Source organism: Lates calcarifer, unplaced genomic scaffold (assembly GCF_001640805.2).
Source record: "Lates calcarifer isolate ASB-BC8 unplaced genomic scaffold, TLL_Latcal_v3 _unitig_5878_quiver_531, whole genome shotgun sequence".
Lineage (NCBI taxonomy): Eukaryota > Metazoa > Chordata > Actinopteri > Centropomidae > Lates > Lates calcarifer.
In genome coordinates, this window is record NW_026117778.1 from 229,457 (window position 1) to 243,829 (window position 14,373).

General features: G+C 38.1%; 4 protein-coding genes across 4 annotated transcripts; 1 reads left to right on the forward strand and 3 right to left on the reverse strand.

Annotated features, from left to right (window-relative positions):
- Positions 1–2,466: 2,466 nt before the first annotated feature.
- On the reverse strand, positions 2,467–3,408 carry LOC108877222 (olfactory receptor 146-like). Its single transcript, XM_018667189.2, has one exon. It carries the CDS (start codon positions 3,406–3,408, stop codon positions 2,467–2,469), a length of 942 nt encoding a protein of 313 aa, XP_018522705.1.
- A 2,823-nt stretch (positions 3,409–6,231) lies between these two features.
- Positions 6,232–7,122, forward strand: LOC108877253 (olfactory receptor 4Q2-like). The gene has a single exon (XM_018667223.1). It carries the CDS (start codon positions 6,232–6,234, stop codon positions 7,120–7,122), a length of 891 nt encoding a protein of 296 aa, XP_018522739.1.
- A 1,871-nt stretch (positions 7,123–8,993) lies between these two features.
- On the reverse strand, positions 8,994–9,938 carry LOC108877223 (olfactory receptor 146-like). Its single transcript, XM_051069110.1, has one exon. It carries the CDS (start codon positions 9,933–9,935, stop codon positions 8,994–8,996), a length of 942 nt encoding a protein of 313 aa, XP_050925067.1. The 5' UTR covers positions 9,936–9,938.
- A 3,245-nt stretch (positions 9,939–13,183) lies between these two features.
- On the reverse strand, positions 13,184–14,242 carry LOC108877246 (olfactory receptor 146-like). Its single transcript, XM_018667216.2, has one exon. The coding sequence runs from the start codon at positions 14,219–14,221 to the stop codon at positions 13,274–13,276; it is 948 nt and encodes a 315-aa protein (XP_018522732.1). The 5' UTR covers positions 14,222–14,242; the 3' UTR covers positions 13,184–13,273.
- Positions 14,243–14,373: the final 131 nt, after the last annotated feature.

The window sequence follows — 14,373 nt, forward strand, 5'->3', positions numbered from 1 at the left end:
TGATACCTCTAAGGAAAAAAACGTGAATTCACCAATGATTTGTCATTCATAAACTATGATAATAGATAGACAGTGGAATCCTCATTAACCTCCCACATAAATCTATCTAGAAAACACTATAAGTCTTTCTCATGTTTCTGTTGCATACTGTTTAATGTCAGTAAGATGAAATGTGTATAATAAAGGATATAAAATCAGTACAGAACAGAAGTAGTGCAAGTATAATGTAAATAATGTTGCGATGGGAAGGAAGGGGATGAAAATTAAGGACAAAATTATTGTGCGGTCAGAGCCAAGGCCATAGTAAATGAATGCTGGCGTTCATTGTTAAAACCACATTGTAGGACTGGCTAATACATAGCCATGCAATGATCAAAGAAACCTGGTCAGAACATACTATACAGTGGCTTCAGAAAGTATCCAGACACACACTATTGTTTTGCATATTTAATTGTAAATGGATAAAACTGAATGGATAAAATTGGATGGGAAGCATCTGTGAACTGCCTTCTATGGGGTTTAATTATAGGCGTTGACAGTGTCTGACTCTATCCTTGAGTGGCTCATTGATTGGTGAACCACTGACCCAGTCGCAGGTTGTGTGCACTCTGGAACAGAACATATGAGCAGTGTCTGATGTTCTCCAGCCAAAGTGCTTGGAGTTCTGTCCAATGAGTTCCGTTTTTGTCTTATTTGACCAGAGAATCTTTTTCCTCCGAACAGGGAAAAGAACATTTCCTGCAGTAACAGGAATAACCTGTATGATCATAGACGCATCTAATGAATCTAATGAGACCAAGACAGTGAATTATCTAATCTCATGATCAGTAATTTGGTCTGTCACCTGTTCTGCTGTTGTTCCATCAATAGAATTATGCTAAATGTTTTGTCCTGGAATGTGAAAACATCAGGGACAAAATCTATCCATCCATTATCTATACCGCATATCTGTTAATGGTCACGGGGATGCTAGAGCCTATCCCAGCTGACATTGGGCAAGAGGTGGGGTACACCCTGTACGAATCACCAGTCCATCACAGGGCCAACATAGAAAGACAACTAACCATTCACACTCATAATTACACCTATGGGCAATTTAGAGTGACCAGTTAACCCAACATGTGTCTTTGGATGGTGGGAGGAAGCCGGAGTACCAGAAGGGAACCCATGCAGGCACAGGGTGAACATGCAAACTCCACAAAGAAATACCCCTTCTTGCTGTGAGGCAACAGTGCCAACCACTGCACCACAGTGCCACCCCCAGGGCCAATAATGGAAGTAAATCCAGGACTTAAGCGTGCTATACCTGACAATGATAAGTTGTATATTAGAATGATATCCGTAAACCAATGAATTACAAACATAGTTAGGTTAGTTAAAGTATGGTTAAAATACATATAAAAAATATATATATACTTCTTCATCTTTTCATATTGGACTGACGGCAGACTGGATGCTACAGTGACTCACTTTTGCAAAATGGTATTAAGAGATGGGATGGCTGGGGCTAGCTGGTTAGCATGCTAACTGCAGTGAAACATACAAAGTGATAGAAATAGAACTAAAATAAGAGTTAACGTTGGCGTTGCTTTGGAGACAGCTGTTGGTGGGTAAAGGAATCAAGTTTGAATCTGAACTTGTAACATTTCTTGTAGACTGGTAAGTGAACAGCTTTTAATGGAATTGAAACAGATGTATACATGTCAGAGCTCTGTTTGATGGCTTTTACACATAAACTACCATGTAGGTCAAGCAGATTGTAGAGCTTAGGCCCATGTGACATTTATGAAAGAAAGCCCAGGATGGCTAATAAAATACCATGACCTGGTTGGAACATACAGTACAGTGGCTTCAGAAAGTATTCAGTATCAGTTTTTGCACTTTATTGTGTTGCAGATTTTGTTTTAATGGATAAAACTGCCATTTTTTGCCCATCAGTCTAGACTACAATTTACAATGATACTACAATCTACAGTCTACAATCTATAATGACAAAGTGAAATGTTTGCAAATTTCTTTAAAATCAAAAACAGAAATATCTCATTTACATAAAGTATTCAGACTCTATTCAGACAAGCCTCTTTGGCAGCATTTGCATCTTCTTGGGAAAGTCTCTACAAGCTTTGCACACATGGCAGATCCTCTCTAGCCCCATGAGATTGGATGGGAAGCATCTATGAACTGCCTTCTTCTGGTCTCTGCACAGATCCTCAGTGGGTTTAAATCTAGGCTTTGACAGTGTCTTACTGTCCTAGAGTCTCCCAGTCAGAGACTGTTCTTGATTGGTGAACCGTCAACCCAGTCTCAGGTTGTGTGTCTTCTGGGAATAACATCTCAATTTGGCTAAAGTCATTCTTCCCTCAATTCTCTGTGCAGTCAAGAAGATTATAGGATAAATTAGGATACTCTTCGTTCAAAATTTGTTATTTTAATTGATACATATACAAATTTTGTAGTATATCATTATTATGATGGTAAAACCCTCTTGGACTTAAAAATAGACAAAGATTTCCGTATCTCTTTAGACTGCATGCCATAAATTATGGGATTGAGGCTGCCAGGGATGATATGATACAGAATAGTAACAAATTTTCTGCTGTCTGAGTACTGAGGGACACGATGCAGAATAATGATAGCCATTCCACTGAGAATTGTAATCAGATACACAACCAGATGAGTGCTACAGGTCTTTAAGGCTTTACTGTTCAGAGACTTGTTCTTACTGGTCAGACAGACTACTGTAATCTTAGTATAGGTGAGGACCATGCTGCCTATGGACCCCGTAAGCACGACTACAGTGAAAGTGAGGCCATATATGTTATTGACAAACACACTCTCACAGGAGAGTTTAAACAGGGCAGCATTGTTACAGTACATGCTCGTGATCAGAGTCCTGCATCGGTTCAGTCTTAAGGTCAGACCGAGCAGAATCCCGACCAAAACAAAGGCCACTCCCCAGGCAGAAACTGTCAGCTTGATCACCATGTTGTTGGTCATTATGGCAGCATATCGCAGGGGATTGCAGATGGCCACATATCTGTCAAAGGCCATAATCATGAGCACTGTGATAGCAGTGGTGCTGGACATGTGTGTGGTGAAAGCTTGGACCACACATTCATAATAACTGATGAGGCGTTCAGAGGGAGGACGCAACATGTCTATGAGCAAACGGGGTAATATGATAGAGTTTCCAAGAAGGTCACTGACTGTCAAGTTGCAAAAAAGTAGATACATAGGCTGGTGAAGGTTTTTGTCCATGAAAATAAGAACAGCAATGCCAACATTTGCAACAGTTATAAACAAATAGGAGAAAAAGAGACAGAGAAACACAGGGTAGACCAAGTCCTTTGAGACATTTAACCCCTCCAGCTGGAGAATGAAGCTGTTGTAGGTGTAGTTTTCCATCATCCTGAAAGAACAAAACAATAATGTTACAATCACAGGTAATGCTAAATAGGTAGTACTGAGTGTCCAACCAACCTGAAACTCTAAGGCAGTAAATATAGAATATATATATATACACACACACTACTGATCAAAATTTTTAGATAACCCCCATGTTACTTCTGTACTTCTGTAACTATGTTGAAAGATTAGATTGCTATTGTCCAAGCAACATTTCATTTCCATTGTACAAAGAACGCAGCAATTTTGTTCTGCTACTGGATGAGTCAAAAATAAATAAATAAATTTGATTCCATTTATTTCAGTAACAAGATTCCATGTTTCATCATTGCTAAAACATCAGATGGTTTATTTTTTTCTTTGCTTTTGAGACATTGAATTATCTAAATTCAAATAACAGCTGGAGAAATTGATTTGTTCTCAATCTTGGCCAGTATTGTATATATAAACAGTCATACATATACAATTCATTTTAAAAAGTGGAAGAGGTAAATGTGATAAACATGTAGTTAGTGTTAAAAGTTATCATAAGTTTAAAAGGAAATGTTAACACTAAGAAAACTCATATCAGTAATACCTACTATGAGTGTCTCTGGTTTCAGTCTGTCGTCTTCTCTTTCTTGTGTCTCCCTGCTCATTGTTGATAATATCCACCAGCTCCAATCAAGATCTGCTTTGTTGAGATGTTTTATAGACATGGTTTTATCTTTGGGGGAATCAGTTATCTTTACATTAGATAACGTGTGATGCAACATTATGAAATCATTATGCTGCAACATTCAACTGTTAACTCTGACTCAGGAAAAAGTAAATCTGTCTCTCACCATATTCAAACTTCCTTCCACTCATCAAGAATCCTTCACTGCATTTGTCATTTGCCTCCTGGTCACTTGTGGTGATTGGACAATTGCTTTTACAGGAACATTCTTTCTAAAACTGCTCAGCTTAATTGTTCCGTTGATGGGGTACCAACCAAACCAGGGCTCAAGTCCACCTTCTTGGTCGTTTGGTTTTATGCCTTTGCTCCTGTGACAGCCTTGGCTATAGGCATTATGTTTTCAGGTTGTCCATCTGGCACATTGAACATCATCTGGCATCATGAACACAACATATCAGTAAAGCCTTGAGGGAATTTCTTGAAATTTGATACAAATGTTCACTTGGAATAAAGGATGAACTGATTAGATTTTTGTGGTCAAAGGTCACCATGATTTCACTAAACATGTTTTTCACCTCTTGAATATGATATTGCCTGGAGGGAATTTCTTCAAATATTGCACAGACATTCTCTTGTATGTGAACTAATTAGATTTTTCTGGTTTAAAGCCAACCGTTTCGGTTCTTGCAGATACAATATATCAGAATGCCCTGTAAGGACTATCATTACATCTGGCACAAACATTTACTTGGCCTCACAGGTGAACTGATTAGATTTTGGTTGTTAAAGGTTAAAGGTCAAGGTCACACATTTTTGACCATCACTCAAGAATTCGTATAGTAATTGACTGCAACTGAGCTGGTTGGTGTAGGCATACAACCATGAGGAGGTAATTGTATCTCAGTTGATGGGACACCAATAAAGCAATCACAGACTGAATTATTGATCTTTAAATTACATAATTCATTGTCTTGCAGGTTGCATTGTTTTTCTGATGACTGAAAAGTTTTGGTGGAAGGAAGTTTGAACAGGGTGAGAGACAAATTTATTCTCTCTTTACTCAGAATGAAAAGTTGCATGTTGCAGCATAATAATTTCTTAATGTGGCATCACACGTTATCTAATGTAAAGATAACTGATTCCCCCAAAGATAAAACCATGTCTATAAAAGGTTGAACAAAGGAGATCTTGATTGGAGCTGGTGGATATTATCAACAATAAGCAGAAAGACACAAGAAAGAGAAGACGACAGACTGAAACCAGAGACACTCATAGTAGGTATTACTGATCTAAGTTTTCTCACAGTTTTAAATTTTCTCTCTCATATATATATGATAACAGTAAAACAGTTTGTATTACACATTACATTCTTCCACTGTAATTCTTTTTATAATGCTTTGTATATGTATGAGTATGAATATGTACAAGAGTAGCCAAAAGTTTTTCAAGTTTTCCAGCTGTAATTTATATTTATACATAATACATAATTCAGTGTCTCATGTGTCTGATATTGAACCACAGAACAAATGTTCAGAGATTTTCAAAACAAAGAGTCATGGAATCTTGTTGCATTCTTTGTACAATGGAAATGAAACATTGTTCAGACAGTTCATCCCAACACTGTTGCAGAGGCTCCCACAAATGTGTTGCATTTGTAGTTTGTTTCCAAACCAGCTCCAGAAGGTTTAAGTCTGGAGACTGTGTTGGTCTTCCACCATGTGAGGCCACCATCTAGTTGTATTCTTCAAATGTTTTTTTCTCCTACTTGGGTCATTATCTTTCTGTAGGATGAACCTCTGACCAATCAGTCAGTTTTCACCATTCTAATAACAATATACAGAATACTTCCTTCAGCACAGTATTGTCCTTATAATAAATCAGATGGTTTATTATGGCATTTGTTCCAACACTGCCTTTGTACAGACAGAGGGTTTCAAGGCTTCATTTACTTCCATTGCTGCTGGTTAGCTGGAACTTTCTTTATCCCTTAAAAAAGCCTGTTTCCAATGATATTTACATGATCTTTCAGTTTTATTTAGTTTTTTTGAACAAATTAGAGCTGACCTTGGCTCCATTGAAGACTTTTTACTGGACTTGAACTGTTTGAATTTCAATGAACACTGGAAAAATGGGGGTGTTCTAAACAATAATTGTTTTGTTCTTTCAGCATGATGGAAAACTACACCTACAACAGCTTCATTCTCCAGCTGGAGGGGTTAAATGTCTCAAAGGACTTGGTCTACCCTGTGTTTCTCTGTCTCTTTTTCTCCTATTTGTTTATAACTGTTGCAAATGTTGGCATTGCTGTTCTTATTTTCATGGACAAAAACCTTCACCAGCCTATGTATCTACTTTTTTGCAACTTGACAGTCAGTGACCTACTTGGAAACTCTATCATGGTGCCACGTTTGCTTGTAGACATGTTGCGTCCTCCCTCTGAACGCCTCATCAGTTATTATGAATGTGTGGTTCAAGCTTTCACCACACACATGTCCACCACCACTGCTCACACAGTGCTCATGATTATGGCCTTTGACAGATATGTGGCCATCTGCAATCCCCTGCGTTATTCTGCCATAATGACCAACAACATGGTGATCAAGCTGACAGTTTCTGCCTGGGGAGTGGCCTTTGTTTTGGTTGGGATTCTCCTTGGTCTGACTATAAGACTGAACCGATGCAGGACTCTGATCAGGAGCATGTTTTGTAACAACCTCACTTTCACTGTAGTCGTGCTTACGGGGTCCATAGGCAGCATGGTCCTCACCTATACTAAGATTACAGTAGTCTGTCTGACCAGTAAGAACAAGTCTCTGAACAGTAAAGCCTTAAAGACCTGCAGCACTCATCTGGTTGTGTATCTGATTACAATTCTCAGTGGAATGGCTATCATTATTCTGCATCGTGTCCCTCAGTACTCAGACAGCAGAAAATTTGTTACTATTCTGTATCATATCATCCCTGGCAGCCTCAATCCCATAATTTATGGCATGCAGTCTAAAGAGATACGGAAATCTTTGTCTAATTTGTTTAAGTCCAAGAGGGTTTTACCATCATAAATCAACAAAACATTGTATTCATTGTGAATGAAGAGTAGCCTCATTTATCCCATATTCTTGTGATTGATCCTTGTACTTGGGACCAGGTAACATGGTTACTCATAGAAAACCAACATGGCCCCACTGCAGGTTTGACCTCCCAGAGCTCACAGGACTTTTTACCCTTTTGGGCCCCATGTTGTTTTTGTGCAGGCATCCCAAAGTTGGACTTTACTGCAGAAAACTCCCATGGGCCCAAATTCTACAATCAACTGTAATGTGAAGGGGGGATATTTGTTCTCCAAGTTAATATAAAGCATAGATGTTTCTATTTAAATGCTGGAGACCCACATGGTAGTTTGTGTGTAAAAGCTATAAAACAGGACTCTGACATGGATACACCTGTTTTGTTTCCATTAACAGCGGTTCATTTACCAGTCTAGAAGAAACATTGCAACTTCTGAATCAAACTTCATTCCTTTACTCACCAACAGCTGTCTCCAGCAGTGGGACGCGATCCTAATGTTAACTCTTATTTTAGTTCAATTTCTATCACTCTGTATGTTTCACTCCAGTTAGCATGCTAAGCCACAGCTAGCCCTAGCCCATCCCCTCTCTTAATACCACTTTGAAATAGTGAGTCACCATAGCTTCCAGTCTGCACTCAGTCCAACATGAAAGGATGAAGAAGTAGCCCTGCCCAAAGGGCATATTTTAACCATACTTTAACTAACCTAACTATGTTTGTAATTTACTGGTATATTGCTATCATTATAATATACAACATATCATTGTCAGGTATAGCAGGAAATGTTCTTTTTCCTCTTCTGAAGAAAAAATGATCTTGTCTGATGAGATGAAAAACTAAATTCTTGGACACAGCTCTGGAGAACACCAGGCACTGACTAAGTTTACATTGTTCAGCAAAAATGGCAATTTTATCACAGATCAACTTTGGTGTATGTTGACCCGTAACTAACTACCAATAACAGTACAGAACTGCCATAGATATTAAGTCTGAAGCAGATTAGAAAGTGTCAAACCATTACATCTTTTATTTTGTGATTTCTTTTGTGGGTTTCTATGAAGTTTTATCTGCTTTGGTAAACTATGAAAATACCAGGTACAACAGTGGAAGATATCCAGGACTTTATCGCTATATACCTGACAAGTCTGACATGTTGTAGATAAGAGTGACAGTAACAACAGAACAGAACAACAACAACAACAAAAGACCAATAAACCAAAAATATTGTTGGCCCACCAGTGAGCAGCAAAGACTTACTCATTCATACATTTATGTTTTGGTCAGAGTTTTAGTTTTAAAAAAACAAAACAACAACAAAAACTTAAGAGATCCTTGCCAAAATATGTTCTATATTTTAAAACTATCACCCTCACACATTTGCACTCTACACTTTATATTTATGTTCCTTGTAAATATAATACTTGCTTTTTGTTTTTCATGCTTACCTTTTACTTTATCTCTCTTAGTTTACTGTTTTTGGCACCAATATACCAAAACAAATTCCTTGTATGTGTAAACTTACTTGGCAATAAAGTCTGGCTCTGATTCTAATCAATGTTGTTATTGGTATCAAAAAATGTAAGCATTCACACTGGCTGTTCTCTCATAGAATAGAAGAAATAGGTGTATATGCACTACAGAACCCTGTTTTACGGTTTTTACATAAACATTTTACATAAACTGTCATGTGGGTTTCCAGGCAGAAAGCTTCATCATTTAAAAAGAAACATACATGTCATGAGGTTGCAGGCAAATATGCATGTGTGTTTTCTGTGGGTAACCATAATATCTGGTTCTAAGTACAAAGAATAGTCAAAAGAATTTTGGAATAAATCAGGCTTTGTTAATTGTAAATACATTTTTATTATGATGGCAAAATCCTTTTAGACTCAAACAAGCTAGACAAAAACCTTTGTATCTCTTTAGACTGTATGCCATAAATAATGGGATTGAGGCTGCCAGGGATGATATGATACAGAATAGCAACAAATTGTCTGCTGTCTGAGTACTGAGGGAAGCGATGCAGAATAATGATAGCCATTCCACTGAGAAACATGATCAGATAAACAACCAGATGAGTGCTACAGGTCTTTAAGGCTTTACTGTTCAAAGACTTGTTCTTACTGGTCAGACAGACTACTGTAATCTTAGTATAGGTGAGGACCATGCTGCCTATGGACCCTGTCAACAGGACTACAGTGAAAGTGAGGCCATAGATGTTATTGATAAGGACACTCTCACAGGAGAGCTTAAACAGGGCAGCATTGTCACAATAAGGACTTCTGATCAGAGTCCTGCATCGGTTCAGCCGTAGGGTCAGACCAAGTAGTGTTCCTACCAACAACAGACCCACTCCCCAGGCAGAAACTGTCAGCTTCATTAACATGTTGTTGGTCATTATGGCAGAATAACGCAGTGGATTGCAGATGGCCACATATCTGTCAAAGGCCATAATCATGAGCACTGTGTGGGAAGTCGTACTGAACATGTGTGTGGTGAAAGCTTGGACCACACATTCATAATAACTGATGAGGCGTTCAGAGGGAGGACGCAACATGTCTACAAGCAAACGTGGCACCATGATAGAGTTTCCAAGAAGGTCATTGACTGACAAGTTGCAAAAAAGTAGATACATAGGCTGGTGAAGGTTTTTGTCCATGAAAATAAGAACAGCAATGCCAACATTTGCTACCATTATAAACAAATAGGAGAAAAAGAGTAAGAGAAAGAGTGGGTGGATAAATTCTTTTGAGACATTTAACCCCTCCAGCTGGATTGTGGGGCTGTTGTAGGTGTAGTTTTCCATCAACCTGAAAGAACAAAACAATAATGTTACTGTCACATGTAACACAATGTAGGTAATAATGAGTGTCCAACCAACATGAAATTCCAAACTATAAGCTTTCACAAGTGTGGAAGAGACTGTATACACTGTGTATACACATATACAAATCATTATAAAAAGAATTAAGGTAGAAAGTGAATGTGCTATACATAGTTTGACTCTCCAAACAGTGTTTCATTTCCACTCTACAAAGATCTCCACAAGTGTGTTTGGCTTCTGGATGAGTCAGAAATTTAGATTTAGAATTTAGATTTAGCAATTCAGCGACAAGATTCCATGATCCCTTGTTTTTAAAATCTTTGATTGTTTATCTGTTCTGTGCTGTAATACACTGAGACATTCAATTTTGTACAATCAAATAACAGCTGGAAATATTGAATTGTTCTGAAACATATGGCCAGTATGTACTCATACATGTACAAGTCATTATAAAAGAATGACAGTGGAAAAAATCAGTGTGTAATACAAACAGTTTATCCTCATAAATTATGAAAAGCAAATTTAAAGCTGTGAGAAAACTTAGATCAGTAATACCTACTATGAGTGTCTCTGGTTTCAGTCTGTCGTCTTCTCTTTCTTGTGTCTCCCTGCTCATTGTTGATAATATCCACCAGCTCCAATCAAGATCTGCTTTGTTGAGATGTTTTATAGACATGGTTTTATCTTTGGGGGAATCAGTTATCTTTACATTAGATAACGTGTGATGCAACAGTAATAGATTATTATGCTGCAACATGCAACTTTTTGTTCCGGGACAAGATAGGTAGTTTGTAATATTTACAAAATTAGCATTTAAAGTTACCCTAACTTTAAATAGAAAATTAATTTAGTGATTTATGCGTGCTGTAATCTTTTGTGACATTAGTAACGTGGTGAGCACTCAACAGGCTGCACCTGCAGTGATGGCAGTGGGTTGGGGTTTCAGGCTTGTTACTGTAATTATTTTTGTAAATACTAAGTATCCATGGAGTACAGAATGGAGAACAGTTGACAACAAAGACATCCTGTGGTACCTCTTAATTAATTATGGTGTAACATATTTGTTACATATATCCAAAATGCTTCTGTCTCAGTGAGCGTAACGGACAAAGTGTGACAAGCTATGCAGTTTTGTGAAATGTACAGTTCAAGTGCAATAAAAACAGATGCTTTTTTCCCATTCCCATGGCAGTTGTGGAAAGGTGTTCCTTTGGCAGGAAGGCTACACCAACATTCCAGGGATTAATATATATATATATATATATGTGTGTGTGTGTGTGTGTGTGTGTTGTTAGATCGCCAGCGTTACCCCGGTACAGGAGGTCTGGACCAGCTCTCCGTTTAAAGGGTCCGAGCTCACCCCTGTAGTGTTTTCACCCAACTTACAGTTTCTGCGGCTTATTATAAGCTGGTGGCGAGGAGATTCGCCTAGCTAACTGCCTACTTCCAGATGCCTCCCCTGCTACCACTGGTGCTACACCCAACCGAGTAGCCCTACGGGTCGGATATGATCACCAGTCACACCTGTTAACGGCACCTCTCCTCTTAAAGATCTTTGCACTTGTTATGGTGCTAGGAAATTATTTAATGACTTTGTAAGCCCCAAGGGTCTGTTAATTTAAGAGGCTGAAATAACATTTAAGAACCTTATGATGTTTTACACTCTAGTATGACCTAGTATTTTACCTTTACTGAGAGTCACAGTTCGAATGTCCACAATTCTAACCTTAGATACAGTTTATGATTTTTATTGAATACAATTTTAGCAAGGGCAAAGCATACAGAATAATCATATATATATAAAGTAAAATATTATAATCAATCTCACATTAAAAATTAGAATAGTTCTGGAATGAGTAACTCACTGATTCCCGTATTAAATGCTGAAGCCGGTCACTAGGACGGGTGAATAATTTGGAAAGAGAGATGGAGGGGTTGGCAGCTTGGCCTTAGCTGACCGATCCTCTTTTCAGGCTGGTCCCGTGAGCGGAGAGCCTCCTGACTCCGTACAAAGTCCTGGAGAACCCCGCCCGAATCACAGTTCCTCTTTCTGGGGCTGGGGCACTATGAAATCTTCAGAGAACAAATCCTTTACTGCAGTGGCTGGAAATAACAATCCTTGTAAAACTCCTCTTGCCTTGAGTCTTCTTAGCAGCAAATAGTCTCCAAGATTCCTTCATTCTAAGTGAAGCTCTCTTGATGATGGCCGAGGAGGGGTCTTCTTTAGGTGATGATCCACCGATGGTCAATGAAGAGTCCAGATAAGTTGTCTGGTACATCACCTTTTATCTGGTTTTGGCCAGCTCTCCAACCCTCCCTCTCTGACTTCCTTTACCAAACTATTTTTGACAATGCTAGCTCTTCGGTCCAGCACTGTCCATTATGTTGCAATCCTTCTTGGCTTCCAATCTCTACCAATATTGACCGCACCCATACTACATACCGCTTCTTTCAATCATTCTTATTCTTGGTTACCACTGATACAATTAATCATCACTTTCAGTAATATCATTGGTACAGTTATTCTTTAACTTTTATACTTTGAACCACAATCAACTGTTTAAATCACAAATATAATATAATATTTCATACTCTCATACCAATCTTAGTGTTTTACCAACTTCCCTTTTTCTAAGACCGGACAGGCTATCTGGTACTTTCCAGTCACAATCTTACCATTGTTTAATCACAGTGTCATATGATCTTCCATTCTTTTTCACTTATACACACACACAGTACATTGATTATAGTGCTTCACATTATACTGATTAATTTCTAAATGCTTCATTAAAGCTGTGCATCTTACAACCAGGGGGAGAATCTAGCATTAGATCCTTTCTTCAGGCGCTGGGAGTGGGTAGATTTCAACCTTTCTTGACAGTATGTGTGTGTATGTGTGTGTGTCTTAAAACTTGTTGTATGATTTGGAATAAGAATGAGTCGATTCTTTATTTTTTTTTTTTTCTCTGTATTGAATATTGAGCATAAAGATATTCACCTGGTGGATATTCTATGAATTTCTGGAATGAATCATATCTTTTCTTATAATGGTGAGGTATAATGCAAATTAAATTAAACTAATAATAATAATCTCCCTTGTATAAAAAAAAAAGTACATTTAAAAGGAGACCTTGCATCACATAATTAATTAAGGTCTGGAAAGTAAAAGCCAGCATTAGAAAAATGTCTCAGTCCCTACATGCACTGCAAAAAAATAAGTTACACTTTGTAATGATATCCAAATCCTTCTGTCTCAGTGAGCATATCGGACAGAGTGTGACAAGCTAAAGGGACAATTACAAAATCACAGGAGAACACTTTTAGTTCACCTTATTTGTTTTCATAAATTTACAAAAATACTTTGACAAGAATTTTCTTATCTCTTTGGACTGCACACCATAAATAATGGGGTTGAGACTGCTGGGGATGATGTAAAATAAAATGCTACAAAGTTTCCTGTAGTCTGAGTACTGAGGGAAACGATGCAGAGCGATGAGTGACATGCCACTAAACAGCATTATTAGATACACAACCAGATGAGTGCTGCAGGTCTTCAAGGCTTTACTGTTCAAAGACTTGTTCTTACTGGTCAGACAGACTACTGTAATCTTAGTATAGGTGAGGACCATGCTGCCTATAGAGGAGGTGAACAGGACCACAGTGAAAGTGAGACCATAGATATTATTGATAAAAACACTCTCACAGGAGAGTTTAAACAGTGAGGCATTGTCACAATAAGGACTTCCGATTTGAATCCTGCATCGGTCCAGTCTTATAGTCAGACCAAGAAGAATCCCAACCAACAACAGACCCACTCCCCAGGCAGAAACTGTCAGCTTCATTAACATGTTGTTGGTCATTATGGCAGAATAACGCAGCGGATTACAGATGGCCACATATCTGTCAAAGGCCATAATCATGAGCACTGTGTGAACATTGGTACCAAACATGTGTGTGGTGAAAGCTTGAACCACACATTCATAATAATTGATGAGGCGTTCAGAGGGAGGACGCAACATGTCTACAAGCAAACGTGGCACCATGATAGAGTTTCCAAGAAGGTCATTGACTGACAAGTTGCAAAAAAGTAGATACATAGGCTGGTGAAGGTTTTTGTCCATGAAAATAAGAACAGCAATGCCAACATTTCCTACCATTATAAACAGAAAAGAGGAAAAAAGGAAGAGAAAGAGTGGGTAGACATATTCTTTTGAGACATTTAACCCCTCCAGCTGGAGTGTGGGGCTGTTGAAGGTGTAGTTTTCCATCTGCCTGAAGGAATAAATCAATGTTACAGTCAAAGGTAATATCAGAGATTTTAATTTGATCTTATTAGTAACAATGAAAGGTTTTGCCTTTGATTGTTACTAACTATGATCATGAGTCATGAAAATTGTGAAGATACATTTGCTTTCAGATT